Raw genomic sequence first — 12,658 nt, forward strand, 5'->3', positions numbered from 1 at the left:
TCACGCTGATCATGGGGTGGCCACGTTCTCAGTTGTGGTGCCAGGGCAAAGGGAGAGGCCGCACAGGAGAGGGGCCGGGTGTGCGCCCGGAGAGTGACAAGGTGAATCCCGGCAGGGCAGGGGCTCAAGGCGCATTTACCATTTAGACCGCTTAGTGTAAAGCAAACCTGAATGAGCCCAGCTATGGCATGTACTGGCTGTGCATCCTTGGGCAAACTGCTTGCCCTCTCTGTGCCTCTGCCTCCTCTTGTAAAACGGGGCAGGGGTAGTGATAGTGCGTGTAAAGCACCTCCCTTTCCTGGGTCCTGACTCCCTGTCCCTCCGCATTTCTTGTCACTGCCCGTGACTTTCCAGGGGCCCCACATGGCGGAGAGGACAGGGAGGGTTCTGTGACCCAAGGGGCTCGGCCTGAGTTGGTGCAGAGTGGAAGCCTCAGGGCTGGTGGCTCTGCCTTGGGAGGCCTGCGGATGGAGAATTTCTGAAGGAGGAGGGAGGGCAGGGCGGGAGGAGGAGTAGTTCAGCCTGGTGTGGGTGGGATAGAAAGAACTGAGGTGCCCCTCGGGGCAGGAGAGGGGGCAGTGGGGTCTTCTGTGTGTGCATGGGTGTGCACATGCCTTTAGGGGTTTGCATGTGTGCCTATGAGTGTGCCCAGTGTGTACATGTATGTGTGCATGTGGTTATGTGTGAGCGTTTGGGTGTGCAGGTGTTTGCGCCCTGGCCTGTGTGACCGAGAGTCTGACAGCCTGTGTGTGCAGCCCTCCCTCCCTGGCCCTCTCCCCGGCCCCCTGCTGAAGGCACTGAGGTCCGGCTCTGGGCTGAGCACCACCTCACTTACGCTTCACCACAAGCCGATTTGGCAGGTGCCCGCCTTACCCATTATCCCCATTTCACAGATGAGAAGGTAAAGGTCAGAGGGGCGGTGCCTGTCGCAGGAAGCAGCAGAGCCAGAACCTAGACTCGGGTGGTTGTGAGAGTGTCTTTACTTCCGGGCAAAGTGAATGGCCCCCTGCTGGCGCCCGTGCAGGTCACCTGGTCTCCCTGAGCCCGTCTGCAGCTATAACGCAGGCCTGGCGCACTGGTGTGCCCAGTGTGCCCTCCATGGGGCCGGTGGTGCTGCTGCTGCAGGTGCCGAGGCAGGGAGCACTTCCTGGAGGAGGCAGCTGAGGGTGTCGTGAGCAGGCAGGGGTGAGGAGCTGAAGGGGGAGAGGGGTGAAAGATAGGCATTTGGGAAACAAGTACTGAGGTTGAGAGGTGGGCAACGGGGGGTGTGGTGGGAGCCAAGGCAGAGGGTTGGGTGCGGAGCATGAATGACCAGGCCAGGCTGTGCCTCAGAACTGGGCAGGTGCTTGAGGGAAGACAGCCGGCCTCCCCCGGCTCCTGGGTCAGAAACTCCAGCGCAGCCCGGGGACAGGTGCATATGAGCCTGGGCAGGGGGCGGAGACTGTGCCGGGGCTAGTGGCCAGCACCAGCCAGCCTCCTGCCGGGCTGAGCTGGACACAGGCACCTGGGGATGCCAGGGTGTGTGTCTCTGTGTACCCACGTGTCTGTGTGTACACGCTCATGTGCCACTGTGTACATGCTCACGTGTTTGTGTACACGCGTGTCTGTGTGTACATGCTCACGTGCACGTGTGTGGCAGAGGCCTGTCTGTGCCAAGGCCTGGCCTCTGACCCCCGCCTCCCCGCAGGTGCGGAAGATCGCGCCCGAGTACTACGACCACCTGCCGCAGCACCACTCGTGGGTGAAGGTGCTCTGGGACTTTGTGTTCGAGGACTCCCTGGGGCCCTACGCCCGGGTGAAGCGGGTGTGCAAGCTGGCAGGGGACGGCCTGTGAGCTGGGCCGCGGGCGCCGGCCCGTCGCTGCGGAGCTGGTGGTCACGGCCCTCAGCCTGGTGCTCAGAACTCCGTGGCTGCCTTTGGTCCTGGACCCCTGGGCTGCTGCTTGTCCCCAGGTTCCGGTACCGCGTCGGGACAGCGGACACAGGCTCTGCACGTGGACTCACTGCTGCCTCAGGCCAGGCCGCCCTTTCTGGGCCTCCCGGGGCGCCCTGGCCCCGCGCTCTGTGCACAGCCTCCATGGGGCTGATTTGTCTGGTGTGCCCCTGTCCTCAATTAAATATCAGCGTTTCTTTCCACATCCACGACGTGCTTTTGAGGGGTCTCGGCCCCAGCCTGGGCCTGGCTGCCTGGAGGCGGTCCCCACCTGCTCCTGCTCCCACGCGTGGGTGCTTAGCAGCATTTCCTGAGGGCCCTGCCTTTGTGGGGGGCAGCCTTTGGGGGTGTAGGCAGCAGAAGGCCCCGCATTTTTGCCAAGTCCATGTGCCCCAAAGCCCTCCCTCCTGTTCACCCTGCTGGGTGCTGGCAACATGGCCTCCCCTCGGTCCATGTCGTCTGCTCCAGCCCCCACCTCCGCCCCTCACCCCCCACCCCCGCCCCCCGCCCCCACCCCCAATCGAGCCTCGAGCCTGCACCCTCGTGGGAAGCCTTCAGAGGCTTGAGGGTTCAGGCTTCACACCATGGGGTCTGTCCCCCCAACCAGCTGAGCTGCAGGACTTGAGATTCTCACAGACCAGGGCCCACAGGCCAGACACACGGTGGCTGGACAGAGAGGTGACTAGTCAAAGGGAGGCGGGTGGGTGTCCCATGTCTCTGTGAGGGGGACATGGCTCTGCCTGACTCTGGTGAGGCCGATGGCACGGCTGACCTCGGGAGTCAGCCTTCCTGTCCGCCCTGGGCCCCCCTCTCCCAGCCCCGAGACTGCAGGCCTCCTGGACCGGGAGGTGGGAGGAAGCAGGAGAGCAGCTGACGCGGGCAGCCTCTCAGAGACCGGAGCCTCGGGCCCACCTCCTGGCGGGCAGATCAACCTCCTTCCCTTCAGAGCCGAGGACACTCAGTGGGATGAAGTATGTCCAGAGTCTGATCAGGAAAATCAGTCCATCATCAGCCAGACTGGGGCCTGCCCCACCCCCCATCCTCCCGTGGCCCCCATGCGGCTGGCCTGTGGCTGGGCACTGCTGTGTCTGGCGGCCGCGGCATGGTCACTGCATTTCCAGGCCTGCCCGTGGGCCGGCCGAGTCAGACCCTCCCTGGCTGGTCTGAGACGGGCTGGCAGGTGCTTCGGGGGCTCCCCTGTGGGGGCTCAGCAGATGCCAAGCCAACCAAGCGCTGGAGGAGGAGGGGTTCATCCTCCCGGCCCTGCTGGTCAGAACGCACGCGACTCCCTCTGAAGTTCCAGGCCAGGGTGCCACTCAAGACCACGTCCCACTCCCCTGTGGGTGTGGCTCCCGTGGCCACCCCAGGCCCCCAGGAAGTGCCTGAACTGCCTGCTCACCCTCCCGTCGTCCCAGGTCTGAATTCAGCCCAGCTACCCCACAAGCCCCCATCTTGTCCTGGTCACCACTGCCGGGAGACCTTCCCCCACAAGGGGTGCCCCAGCCAGGAGCGACCAAGAGGAGGCGAGAGAGCGAGCGGAAGCCGGTGTGTGGACAGTAAGCGTTTATTACCACGTGGACACAGACACCGAGGGGCGTGGACAGACTTCACACCGTGATGCTGGGAGGAGCTGCTGGCACAGTGCGCCAGGCCCAGGTGCGGGGGGCACCCAGGAGGAACTCGGAACCACCTAATGAAGCGTGTGGTTGGGGGTATCTTTTCTATAAACCAAAAGAAATGTACACTTAAATAGACAAATATAAAATACAAAAAAAGGCGAGTAGACCTGGTGTTCTGTGTCAGGTAGAATCTAAAAAAATCCAGGAATTGAACTTTTCCCTCATTTTAATATTTTCTCACAGGTTAAGACTTAAGTGAAACACATCCTGGCTTCAGTGCGTGCTCGGTGGCTGGAGGCCTGGCTGCGCTCCTCTGTCCCCGCCGTCCGTCAGGGGTCGTGGCTCGGGCCCTGCACGCTACGAGGTGCTGATTCCGCTCAGCTCCTGCCTGATGGCTGAGGACAGGAGGAGAGGAGAGGGCAGCTCAGCTGTGGCGGGAACCAGCCCACCTCCTCCTCTGCAGGGCCCGCCCACTCCGGTGAGGTCGCTCCAACGCCTCTGGTCTCCTGAGACCCAGGCTCCCAGAGGTCAGAGGCCCCGATGAGGTCTGGGGGGCTCCCCTGCACCCCCAGCTGGCAGTCTTGCTAGAGGCCCGCTGGGGTGGGGGCAGTGGCTGCAGGCAGCCTTGGAGCCGGGAGGGGCAGGCAGGCACCAGGAGCCCCAGGCAGGTCTGGGCAGGTGGGCACCTCCCCACCCCCCTCCCTGGCCTGAGCTCTTCCCCCAGGAGGGCAGGGATTCTGCTTCCTCCTGTCCCCACCCCCTAGGATTTCCCCCAAATCTGGGCCTTTCCCTGGACCGGGCCTGGATTCAAGGCCACCAGAGAAAGTCCGATGAGAGCCAGGCCTTGTCTGATGAAAGGCTGCTTCCGGCCGCAGAGCCCGGACTCCTGGGGCCGCTCACCGCCAAGGCAGCTCCACCTGTGCCCGCAGCCCACTGCCCCACTGCCCGCTCCCTCCCACACAGGCTGCTTCCAGCCCCAGGCAGCCCCTCCTGGGGGTCGCCCAGCTATGAAGCCGAGTTAATAGTTGGCCTGTCTCCGTCCTGGCTCCAGCTCCTTCTCGCTGTCTCTATTCATTAACTCCTTATCTGTCCAGCTCAGGCCTGCGGGGACCTGACAAACAGGAACCCAGTGTTCTCCGCTGGGACCAGGACAGGGTGTGGCTCGGTCACCCAGGTAGGCTCTCACCCTCGCCTCCTCTCTCTCCAGAGTCCCGCCAGCCCTGTGCCACCTAGCTGTGACTTCGTCCCCCGCTGGTGGGGAGCAGGTGGGGCCTGAGGCGCCTCCCTGCTGTCCCGGGACAGAGCCAGCCCTGCCAAGAGCCCTGCCCTCCCCTCTGGCTCCAGATCTGAGCCGCTGTATCAAAGGCTCGGTGGGGGCCCGGGCGGGTGTGACTCACAGTGGCCAGGTCCTGCCCTCTGGACCAGGCTCTTTGGGGGAGCGCCACCACCTGCTCCCCAAGCCCAGGCCACGCAGCTGGGAGCCGGGCCAGGGCCACAAAATGGCTCTGCTTCCTGGGAGGTGTGTATACTTAGCCAGGCGCTTCACCGTCTGAGCCTCAGTTTGCTTGGCTAGAGAATGGGGAGGGCTTGTGGGCTGTTAGGGGGAGAATGAAGCCTCCGAAGCACAAAGCCAAAGGCCTCCGGGGCCCTGGGTGCCTCCCGGCCGGGCCGCCCTGGCCCTGCCGCTGTGCGGCTCTGCCCGCCCACAGGACCAGGGTGAGCCCGACTCACCGTCGATGATCTCCTCCTTCACTTTGTGGAGCTCTCGGACCACCTCCTCTAGGATCTCCTGTGGGAGCAGAGCCTCAGAGGCCGGGACGGGAAGCCGGCCTTGTCGGGGTGGGGGTGTCCTGGGCCTCCCTCGGAGCCACAGCCCCTGCATCACCCTCACCCACACCCCGGAGCCGGGGGGAGGATGGTGTGCCCGGGGGATGGGACACCCTGGCCGGCCCTGCCTGGCCTCCAGCACCTCAGGCCCCTCTGGAGTGCCCAGACGGCAGGGGATGTTTATTTCTGCGATGGGCAGGGGTGGGCCTGGGGCAAATGCTACGACCCCCTCCACTGCTGGCTCCCTGACTGACTGAGGGCCCCACTGGGGTGGTCCCAGCCCCGGGCTCCTTCACAGTCTCTCGGGAGAGGACGCGCTCACCTGCTTCATCCGGTCCAAATCGAAGGCGTCCAGGGCCACGTCGTTCACACTCCCGGCCGGCTTCATCCTGGGGAGAGGACGGTGGGTGCGGTGAGGCAGGTGGCGGGGCCTGGCAGGCACGCACCACACTGGGGACCGAGCCTGAGCAGGGACCTGGGCGCACCAGGGCCTCCTGCTTGGGGCGGGCCCTGCGGGATGAGACTGCCCCTTCCCGTGGCCCTTCAAACCCTCTTTGCTTGTATCTGTGGCCGCTCCTTAGCCACGCGAGGAGGGTTCTACCGCCGCCTCCAGGACCTCGGGATGCTGTGACCATGTTTCCCAGCCAAGAGTCAGGGCTCAGGGTCCCACTGAGGGCTGCTCCCGGCGCTTAGAGCTCTCGCGGGCGGCAGTGCCCACGCGGCCTCCCCGGGGAAGAAAACACTGACAAGCTAGTCCTCGGCGCGGGCTCTGTTCCTGGCAAACGGGAAACCAGCAATGGCGGCACTGAGGACAATGCGAATCGCAAAGCCTGTGCAGCAAACACCCGCTTAAAGGCCTGACTGCAGGCAACGCCCCTGGACAGGGCTTTGCTCTTCGGAGGCCAAGGTTTCCGTTTCCTGGGCTGCCTCTTTGAGAAGTTTCGGAACTAAAGCTGGTTTGAACGGCAACGTCTCTTCCACATGAATCTTTCCTGGAAAATCTTAGCAAAACACCCATTGCTCTCCCCACATGGACGGAGAGGCGGGCGGGGCCTGCGTGTTCTGGGCAAGGACGTGGCCGAACTGCTGCAGGGTCCGTGGACGTGACGGCTGGTGGACACACCGTGACCGTGATCGGACGGATGAGAGCGTGTGGTGAAATCGAGGTCCGCTGTTGTCCACGGCCACAGAGAGGAGGCGTGAGCGCTACGGTGCTGTCGCAGCCTCGCTGGGAAACAGCACGGAGGCTCCTCAGACGAGAAACAGCCAGCAACCCCACGTCTGGGTTTTGTGCGAAGGAGATGCAATCGCTGGAGGAGGGAATCTTGACGAGGTACCTGCCCCCCTGTGTTTGCTGCAGCATTAGCCACAGCAGTCAGGACACGGAAGCCGCCAAGTGTCCATGGACAGGCAGGTGGGTAAGAAGACGTGGAACACACACATGTGGGATTATTCAGCTGTGAGACAGAAGGAAGCCACGATGTGTGGCAACATGGATGGACTAGAGGGCATGAGGCTGCGTGGAATAAGCCAGGCAGAGAAAGACAGACACGGTATAATCTCACTTGTATATGGAATCTAAGAAAAAACAACAGATTTATCAAAACAAAGAATATGTTGGTGGTTGTCAGGGGCTGGGGGGACAGGTGGAGGTGGTCCAGGGCGCGCACTTCCGGTTACCGATGGATCCGCTCTGGGGATGGTGACTGGGTGACAACACTGCGTTGTGTGCTTGAAAGTAGCTAAGGAAGCAGATCCTGAGATTCTCTCCACACACACCGGGAACTAGGCGAGGCTAACTGACTTCCCTGTAATCACTGCACAACGTACGCGCATGGCAGATACCACGCTGTACGCCTTGCGCCTGCACAAGGGGGACGTCAATTATAACTCAGCACAGCTGGGAAATCCCGCTGCCTGCCATGCAGAACGTCAGTGGTCCAAGCACAGAACTGAATTAAAACGAATAAATTAAATGCTCTCACCCCTCCCAGATGAACTCAAGAGAGAGGCCAAACGTGGTCCCAAATGAGTTTGTAAGTAATTGTGGGTACAGCCTGGAGACCCCCAGGCCATCACACCCATCCTGTAGGTTCAAGTCCCTGTTGCCATGGAAACCTTCCGGGTCACCTGGGCCAACTGCCTCACCTCTGTGCCCCGGTTCTCTCCATACGAGGCATGTACACCCAACAGCCCCAGATGGTGGCACTGTCACACCCCGTGAGCACAGGGTCCGTCCCCCCTGCTGGAGGGACGGACCGCGCTAGAGAACGGATCTGTCTCAGGGCTGGAGTCCCCTTCTGAGGGGGCATGGGCAGCCCGCCCTTCCTCCAGCAGCAGGAAGTGACCACTGTGCCCCGGACACCCTGCCTCCTCCTGGGCCTGCTCTGTTCCTGCCCCTCCCTCCATGCACCTCCCTGCACAGCCGAGTGAGCGCCCCCAACAGCCGACAGCCCAGCGCCTGTGTCGAGAGCACGTAACTGGGCCTGCGCACAGAGTCCAATCACCAGACGCCTTCCTACTCACTGCCCTTCCTCTCCCCATCCCACTTTGTAGCCACAGGGCCTCAGCGGTTCCATGCCTCCGATGGGAAGGCGGTCCCCCAATCTCAGAGCCACCCAGATGCCACTCTGAGGGAGGCCTGCCCAGCCCACTCGCTACAGCGCCTGTCCCCAGTGCTGTCTCCCATGTGACCCTCCGAGCCTCCTGAGCACCTGTCGGAACCCACAGCCGTCCAACCACAGGCCTTCCCAGCAGAGATGAGGTCTCTGCAGGCAGGAGGAGCAGGACCCCGCCCAGACCTGGCAGACACTGGCCCTGGACAAGCCCTGGCTGTCCCTGAGTCCTCTCCCTGCTCACCGAGTGTGTCATCGCCCCTCCGGCCAGGGCCAGGCCAGTGCGCTCTGCTTATCCCCCGTTTCGCTCTGCAAGACCAGCCTCAGACGCCACCTGCTCTGCCATTCGAGGGGCTTCCCTCAATCTTGGTGGGCAGCGGAGACATTTCTTACCCGGGTTCTGGAGCCTGCGGTTCAGGTCAACTTGGCCTCTGGTTACTATGGGGCTGCTAGTCTCTGACTTTCGGGGCGTCCTCAGGTTCAAATATCCTATCCTGTTACCACACCAGCTCTTGGTTTGGGAAACATGGTCAGCATCCGCCCGGGAACCTGTGCTGTACGCGGAGGAAGGCGAGGAGGCGGGGCGCCGGGCCAGGCCCCTCATGGCTGAGCTGTGGGGCGCCGCTGTGGCTAGTGGGCACTTCCTGTGTCCAGCTTCTGTCCACACAGCTGTCCACATGGCCGCCCATGAGGCAGAGGCCGACAGACTCTTCACGGGGTGGGGGTGAGGCATGCCCAAGGACACAGAGCCCAGAGCTGGGACTCCATTCAGCTCCGCTCACGCCCCTTTGGGCAGGTCGCCCTCCCGCCCGTCTCTCCCTCCCTGAGCCAGAGCACCGTTAGACGACAGGACAGGGACAGGGTCTGTGTTAGTCACGGGCAGGGGACAATGGAGGCCCAGAGAGGGGCGTTCGGTACCTAGAGTGAGGCTGTGACTGAAGGGGGCTCTTAGCTTCGGGGCTCTTGGCCATGGACGGGGTTCTAGGGCAGGGGAATGAAACAGACACGTGAATGGGCACCGTGGCGGCCTCGGCCCCACCGATGGCGCAGCTCGAGCCTCCGCGGGCCGCTCACCTGGACAGCAGCGAGGACACGGGCTTCTCCACGGAGTTGCTCCGCTCCCAGGGCTTCCGGCCGGCCTCTGTCAAGTCACGTCAGACCGAGGAGCCTTAGGGCTGAGATGACTCCCAGGCCCAACATCCCTGACAGGAGGCCCCCCGCCGCGCCCCCCATGCCCTTCAGGAAGCTCTGCTTTGGGGGAGCTGATGTCCGGCTTGTCCTCAGTCCCCCTTGGGCCCAGGCAGCTCTTGCAGGCTGTGGATGACCCTGCTGTCAGCCGTGTCTCCCCCACTCAGGACCTGGCTGGCCCTGACGTGTGGTCTGGTTTCGAGCCTCACCATGAAAGCCCACCCTCCTTGAAATGCGAATCAAGCACCAGGGAGCTCTCAGCTACGTCCTCTGCTGTTGGAGCAGCACCAGCAGGGGTGAGCGGGCTCAGGTGCTCAGCCAGCCAGCGGAGGCCCACGTTTGCTTTTGGGGGCCAGGCCCCCGGGACCCCACGAGCACCTGCTGTCCTCTGACTCGTTGGTGCTCCCACAGGACGGCTGGCCCTTCCCTATCCTGGGCGTGAGGGCTGGTTTGTTTTTCTTTCCTCTTTTTAAAATTAAGTGGCATTAAATTATATTTCTCTTTTGTGAAGAGATTTGTCAAACTGAACTGAATTCACTGACTTTGTGGATGAGCAGAGAGGCAGAAGGGAGAATTCCCAGGCAGCAGAGAGGCCGACCGCAGGCCAAAGCAGGTCTCCTGAAAGCCACCCCTGGGACCTGCTGGCACAGGCGCTGGGACACATCCATGCTGCAGGCGTGTGGCCCTGAGCGAACCATGTAACTACACTGAGCTTCGACCTCTTACACTGGGCCAACACCAGCACCATGGCCTGAAGGGAGGTATTTACACTCGTTCACCGAGAGCCCATGCCGCATCCCATGGAGCAGACCCGCCAGGGAGGCAGACGCGCCAACAGCGCCAGGCCACGCGGCGGGCAGGTCGGAGCTCCTGTCCTGGACAGGCGCTGGCAGGCAGCACTCATCTCGTGTGGGGAAGACAGGGCTGGGTGGGTGGGTTCTGTGGCCTGGCAGCTCCGATGCCCACAGGCAGCCATCCCTTGGACGCTAGCACTCCTTGCCCTGGTCACCGAGGGAGCCTGGGGCTCACCAGAGTGGTGGCTTTGGGGGAGGTGGCAGGGAGACCCCTAGTGCAGCCCCTCTGGCCAACTCTGCTCATTCGTAAAGTGAGGCGGAGGGAGCGGATCATGGTCCTGTGGGAGTGCCTCCTGCTCTGAGACCCTGGCCCGCGCAAGCTGGGCAGGGCACCTCTTACCTGAGGAGTTGGGTGGCTGGCTGGCTGCTCGGGTACCCGGAGAAGGAGAGGTGCTGGGCTCTTCCTAAAATGGGGGAAAAGCTTGGCCGTCAGTCTGCTTATGAAGGCTGTTGGGCTGTGACCAGGGCCATCTAGAAAACCCTAGGTTTTTTCTTAAGGAACATACGTTACTTTTATAATTGGCAAAATAATGAGTGTTATTAACAAATGAAACCCCAAGTCCGGGTGGGAGGTGGTCTGGCCCATGGAATCAGGGAAGGAGAGGGCTGCAGGGAGACACAGGCTCCTGCCTTGTGGGGCAGACTCTACGGCTGCACCAACCTGATGCAGCCGCCAAGGGCCCGATCCTCCGCACAACAGCGGCCTGAGCTCCTGGGTGTGCCCGCCACTCCCGGCCCAGGAGCAGCTTCTGCCTTGCTGTCCACTGTGAGGGGAGTGGCCAGGTGGGACCCACCTAAGGGACCGCTGCTCTTTGGGCCTGGCTCCGCCTCTGATGGCTGATTGAGGACCAGATGTCTGGGTGACCCTAGAGGGTGCTGTGGCCACCCACAGCCCACTTCCCAGGGACCAGGCGGGGGGAGGCTGTGGGATGCTTCACTTGTCCTTCACCAGAGAGGTGGTTCTGAGAATCTATCCTAAGGTATCTCTGTCCCCATCAGCCCACAAGTTCATGAACTTTGCTGCCAAAATGTGTTCTAAACGCTAGGTCTGTCCCTCACCCCCTCTGTGGAAAGTCTCTGGAGTCACCGGGTGGGAGGTGGAGGCAGCGTGATGGGTGGGTGGGCAGAGCCGCCTCCCGGGCCCTCGGCCTATCTGTGCTTTTGCTGACGCTGCTCCCTGCGCCACGCTTTCTGCTCTGGTCTCGGCCTTGAAGCTCAGGGCAAACGGCGCTTCTCGTGGGCACCCCAGGGGGGCTTTCGGGGCTCCTCCTTCAGCTCCCAGGGCCCCTGGTGCTCCTTCTCTCTCTACCCTCAGTGTTTCCTGTGTCCCCTTGAGGGCAGAGGCCATATCCTGCCCATCTCTGGGGCCCCAGCATGTGCACGACCTGGCCCACGGCAGAGCTGCTCTGCCAGTCGCACAGCTGGTGCGGCTGCTGGGCCGGCGTGCCACAGGGCGGTGGGTGGGACTGGTTGTTGGAGCCTAACTGGCTGGTGCCGTGCCGTGGGGATGACAGTGAGTGCTCTGCAGGCCCTCCCGTCGTCCTCCTGTCCCCCTGCCCATCGCTCCTGCAGATCACCTGGGGACGTACCTATCACGGGCACCAAGTGCACCGCATGCCCCAAGGCCTGGCGTGGGGCCAGAGAGCCTTCCCGGTATTCACGCAGGTGGGGGTGTGAGGGGCGCTTGCTCACCGTTTGGCTTTCGTCTTCCTTTTTATCAGCCGGCTTGTCTGTCTGGGAGGCTGCTTTTCTCCTAACACAGAGCAAGAAGCAGCAAATCAGCTCTGGGAGGTTCCGCACCCTCCCAGACGCCTCTATGTGGACACACTTGGTCCTCAGAGGATCCCGTGGGGGGATCGGACCCGTCCTGAAGCCCCTTCTGGTCTGTGGCGAAGTGTCCAGGTCTTCTGTGCTGGTCCCATGACCCTGGACACGAAACTGGCCTGGCCACATTGGACGGGAGAGGAGCCCGTCTAGGCTGCGACCTGCTGGCCAGGGCCATGGGAGCATTTCGTCTGCGGGCCACTGCCTGGTGAGCAGACCACCTTGCGGGAGGAAGGAGGGACCTTTCTGTTCTACCCAGCATGGACCACCACTGAGAACGGACATGCTCAGGAAAGGAAAGACTCTGAATAGCCGAGCCGATGCCTCTAGACAACTCATGCGTTTCCCACCAACTTTAAAATCTCACCTGAGTGGCCGCCAATATGTGAGATGGGAAAAGGCAGCTTTGAAATAACGCCCGACTCCCAAATCTACACACGTAGACCTTCAATATTCCCCAAGACCTGCCGTTGGGACCTTCAGCTCCGTGAAGCTGCCAGTGCACACAACTCTTAGATCTGGGGGGTGAGCAACCCATCAAGAAGGAAGCTGACGCCTGGCCAGTGTGGCAGTCATGGTTCAATTCCCGGTTGGGGCACATGGCCGGGTTGTGGGCTTAATCCCCAGTAGGGGGCATGCAGGAAGCAGCCGAGCAATGATTCTCTCTCATCATTGATGTTTCTCTCTCTCTCTCCCACTCCCTTCCTCTCTGAAATCAATAAAAAAATATATTTTAAAAATGAGAAAAAAGGAAGCCAGCCCCGCGAGTGGTGAGGGGCTGCAGGGTGGCTGTCACCAG

The 12,658-nt window shown here is 62.2% G+C and overlaps 2 protein-coding genes across 12 annotated transcripts in view; one reads left to right on the top strand and one right to left on the bottom strand.

The window, feature by feature from the left end:
• DEGS2 (delta 4-desaturase, sphingolipid 2) overlaps positions 1-12,658 on the top strand; it is a 48,996-nt gene that overhangs the window by 14,175 nt on the left and 22,163 nt on the right. The window contains exon 3 of one of the 6 annotated variants that reach the window (XM_036317265.1): positions 1,640-2,137. The exons of 4 other annotated variants lie outside the window; for them this stretch is intronic. In XM_036317265.1, the coding sequence (XP_036173158.1) occupies positions 1,640-1,834 (195 nt within the window). In that variant the 3' untranslated portion in view covers positions 1,835-2,137. Of the gene's footprint in view, positions 1-1,639; positions 2,138-12,658 lie in introns of those variants that run through there. One more of the 6 variants, XM_036317273.1, reaches the window with a different exon arrangement.
• EVL (Enah/Vasp-like) overlaps positions 3,481-12,658 on the bottom strand; it is a 112,706-nt gene continuing 103,528 nt past the window's right edge. For 3 of the 6 annotated variants that reach the window (XM_036317220.1, XM_036317203.1, XM_036317212.1), the window contains exons 8-12: positions 11,728-11,788; positions 10,376-10,439; positions 9,068-9,134; positions 8,912-8,974; positions 5,797-6,956 (exon numbers count right to left, since the gene is read on the bottom strand). In XM_036317220.1, the coding sequence (XP_036173113.1) occupies positions 6,326-6,956; positions 8,912-8,974; positions 9,068-9,134; positions 10,376-10,439; positions 11,728-11,788 (886 nt within the window). In that variant the 3' untranslated portion in view covers positions 5,797-6,325. Of the gene's footprint in view, positions 3,947-5,282; positions 5,341-5,700; positions 5,768-5,796; positions 6,957-8,911; positions 8,975-9,067; positions 9,135-10,375; positions 10,440-11,727; positions 11,789-12,658 lie in introns of those variants that run through there. The other 3 variants (XM_036317221.1, XM_036317222.1, XM_036317229.1) reach the window with 3 other exon arrangements.

The sequence above is a fragment of the Myotis myotis genome, unplaced genomic scaffold, assembly GCF_014108235.1.
Source record: "Myotis myotis isolate mMyoMyo1 unplaced genomic scaffold, mMyoMyo1.p scaffold_m19_p_1, whole genome shotgun sequence".
NCBI lineage: Eukaryota > Metazoa > Chordata > Mammalia > Chiroptera > Vespertilionidae > Myotis > Myotis myotis.